The sequence below is a fragment of the Dipodomys ordii genome, unplaced genomic scaffold (assembly GCF_000151885.1).
Source record: "Dipodomys ordii isolate 6190 unplaced genomic scaffold, Dord_2.0 Scaffold54, whole genome shotgun sequence".
NCBI classification, from domain to species: Eukaryota; Metazoa; Chordata; class Mammalia; order Rodentia; family Heteromyidae; genus Dipodomys; species Dipodomys ordii.
The window spans coordinates 2,217,920-2,220,547 of record NW_012267270.1 but is presented as its reverse complement, the minus strand read 5'-3'; the positions used below and the strand labels follow the sequence as shown (position 1 = coordinate 2,220,547).

General features: G+C 56.6%; 1 protein-coding gene across 1 annotated transcript in view; it reads left to right on the top strand.

Moving 5' to 3' along the window:
• Nucleotides 1–968, top strand: part of LOC105989066 (keratin-associated protein 16-1-like) — a 12,916-nt gene extending 11,948 nt beyond the window's left edge. Inside the window, exon 2 of the mRNA XM_013020875.1 lies at nucleotides 49–968. Coding sequence (XP_012876329.1) covers nucleotides 49–968 — 920 coding nt within the window. The remainder of the gene's footprint in view (nucleotides 1–48) is intronic.
• The last annotated feature ends 1,660 nt before the right edge of the window (nucleotides 969–2,628 follow it).

The window sequence follows — 2,628 nt, the reverse complement described above, 5'->3', positions numbered from 1 at the left end:
ACAGCCTGCAACCCTACAGCCTGCAACCCTACAGCCTGCAACCCTAAGCCTGCAACCACTACAGCCTGCAACCCTACAGCCTGCAACCTTTACAGCCTGCAACACTACAGCCTGCAACCTTTACAGCCTGCGAACCTACAGCCTGCAACCCCTACAGCCTGCAACCCTACAGCCTGCAACCTTTACAGCCTGAAACTCCTACAGCCTGCAACCCCACAGCCTGCAACCCTACAGTCTGCAACCCTACAGCCTGCACCCCTACAGCCTGCACCCCCACAGCCTGCAACCCTACAGTCTGCAACCCCACAGCCTGCAACCCTACAGCCTACAACCCCTACAGCCTGCAACCATACAGCCTGCAACCCTACAGCCTGCAACCCTACAGCCTACAACCCTACAGCCTGCAACCATACAGCCTGCAACTCCTACAGCCTGCAACCCTACAGCCTGCAACCCTACAGCCTACAACTCCTCTACAGCCTGCAAACCTACAGCCTGCAACCCTACAGCCTGCAACTCCTACAGCTTGCATCCCTGCAGCCTACAACCCTACAGCCTGCAACCCTACAGCCTACTACCTTACAGCCTACAACCCCTACAGCCTGCAACCCTACAGCCTGCAACCCTACAGCCTACAACCTTACAGCCTGCAACCCCTACAGCCTGCAACCCTACAGTCTGCAACCCTACAGCCTGCAACTCCTACAGCCTGCACCCCTACAGCCTGCAACCCCTACAGCCTGCAACCCCACAACCTGCAACCCTACAGCCTGAAACCCTACAGCCTGCAACCCTACAGCCTGCAACCCCACAGCCTGCAACCCTACAGCCTACAACCGCACAGCCTGCAACCCTACAGCCTGCAACCTTACAGCCTGCAACTCCTACAGCCTACAACCGCACAGCCTGCAACCCTACAGCCTGCAACCCCCAGCCGCCCCCTTCAGGTCCCGCTACTCCTGGTGTGAGTGAGGTGGAGCTGAACCTGTGACATTCACAACTGGAACTGGATTGGAAGATAATGAAGAGTTCCAAGAGGAAACGTGTTGGCATTGTGACCACAAGCTAGGCCGGCCCGGCCCGGGCAGGGCTGCCTGCCTTCCAGCCCAGCCTGGTGGTGCGTGTGGGCATCTGAACTGGCACCAGCTACGGCTCTTAAAGGAACAGCCCTGGCCTGTATTCCCTTCCCTCCTTCCTCCCTCCCTCCCTCCTTTCCTCCCTTCCTCCCTCCTTCTCCCTCATGCATAGAATAAAACAGCAGTAATGGCAAATGTGTATGGATTTCTGGGCCAGCACGGCTCAACCTGTGCTAAAATATTCTATTTTTCAATTATTTAGTTCATTATTTTTAAAGTTATCTTTCAAGTAAGGTCTTCACTCAGGACCCCCCTCCCCCCTCCCCCCTGCCTGTGGTCTAGCCACAGTACCTGGCCTTATTTTGTTGTTGTTGTTGTACCTTAGACCAGCCTCCACCAGACACGATCTTCCTGTCTCAGTCTCTGTGTGCTGGGATTACAGGCATCAGTCACCACGCCTGGCCTGAAATAAGCCATTCTCTATCTATCATTGCATTCTATTTTAATTTTTTAAGCAGTGCTGCAGGCTTTGAGCTTGCGGGGAGACGCTTTGACCACTTGCGCCACACACTAGCCCCCTTTTTTTGCTGGCTAGCTTTGAGAGGGCGTCTTGCAGACTTTTCTGGTCAGCTTTGAGAGGGCGTCTTGCAGACTTTTCTGGTCAGCTTTGAGAGGATGTCTTGCAGACTTTCCGGCCGGAGTGGGCCTTGAACCACGCTTCTCCCCCTCTCAGGCCGCAGGAGCCAGGACGGCAGGCGTGAGCTGCCGCACCTGGCAGAAGCCGTTCTCAGGAAGACATTTTGTTCCCCTCTCTCTCTTTTTCTCGTAAAACCCTTTTTTGCAGTGTGTGGCCAAATACATTTCGTGTGTGGCCAAATACATTTCGTGTGCTGGGCTCTCACAGGCTGCCAGAGGCTCTGCGGGAAACAGTGCCCCGCAGCTGCTCTGCAAAGCCAGACTCCGACATGGCCCCGGCCAGGAACCACCCACGACGGAGGGCTAGATACCCATCGCTCCCCCCAATCCAGTTCACGGGGTGCTGTTGGCCAGCGAAATGGAGGCTCAGAGATGTTCAGTAAGTTGCCCAAGGTCACACAGCGAGGGAGATGTGAACTCTTAGGTTTTGTTTGTTCGTGACCATCAGTCAGTGGGCGAGTCCCTGCGCAGGGCCTCCCCCAGGGCTGCAGACATGCCATGGGGCAGCCCTGGGCCCTGGGAGGCCCTGCGGTAGAACACGCATCCGTGACCCACCTGCTGAGCGCCACCAAAGCTCAGGCTAGGGCTGGCCTGGCCGGCCTTCCCACGCGCCCCTCCTCTGCGGCGTCCACCAGGACCCTGTGTTCTGGGGTGCCCATCCCCGGAGCTCATAGGCTCAGGCCCAGCCTCGGTCCCCCCCAGCTCCTATCACGTGGGAGGCTGGGCCGTGGCTGCCATACCTGGCAGCAATTAGAAAATACTAGAAAAAGGTTGAACTTGGGCTGGAGCTTTCCTGCATGAGCCATGCTTCTAGCACTTGTTTGCCCTGGTCATTTCTGAGGTGGGAATCTTGATT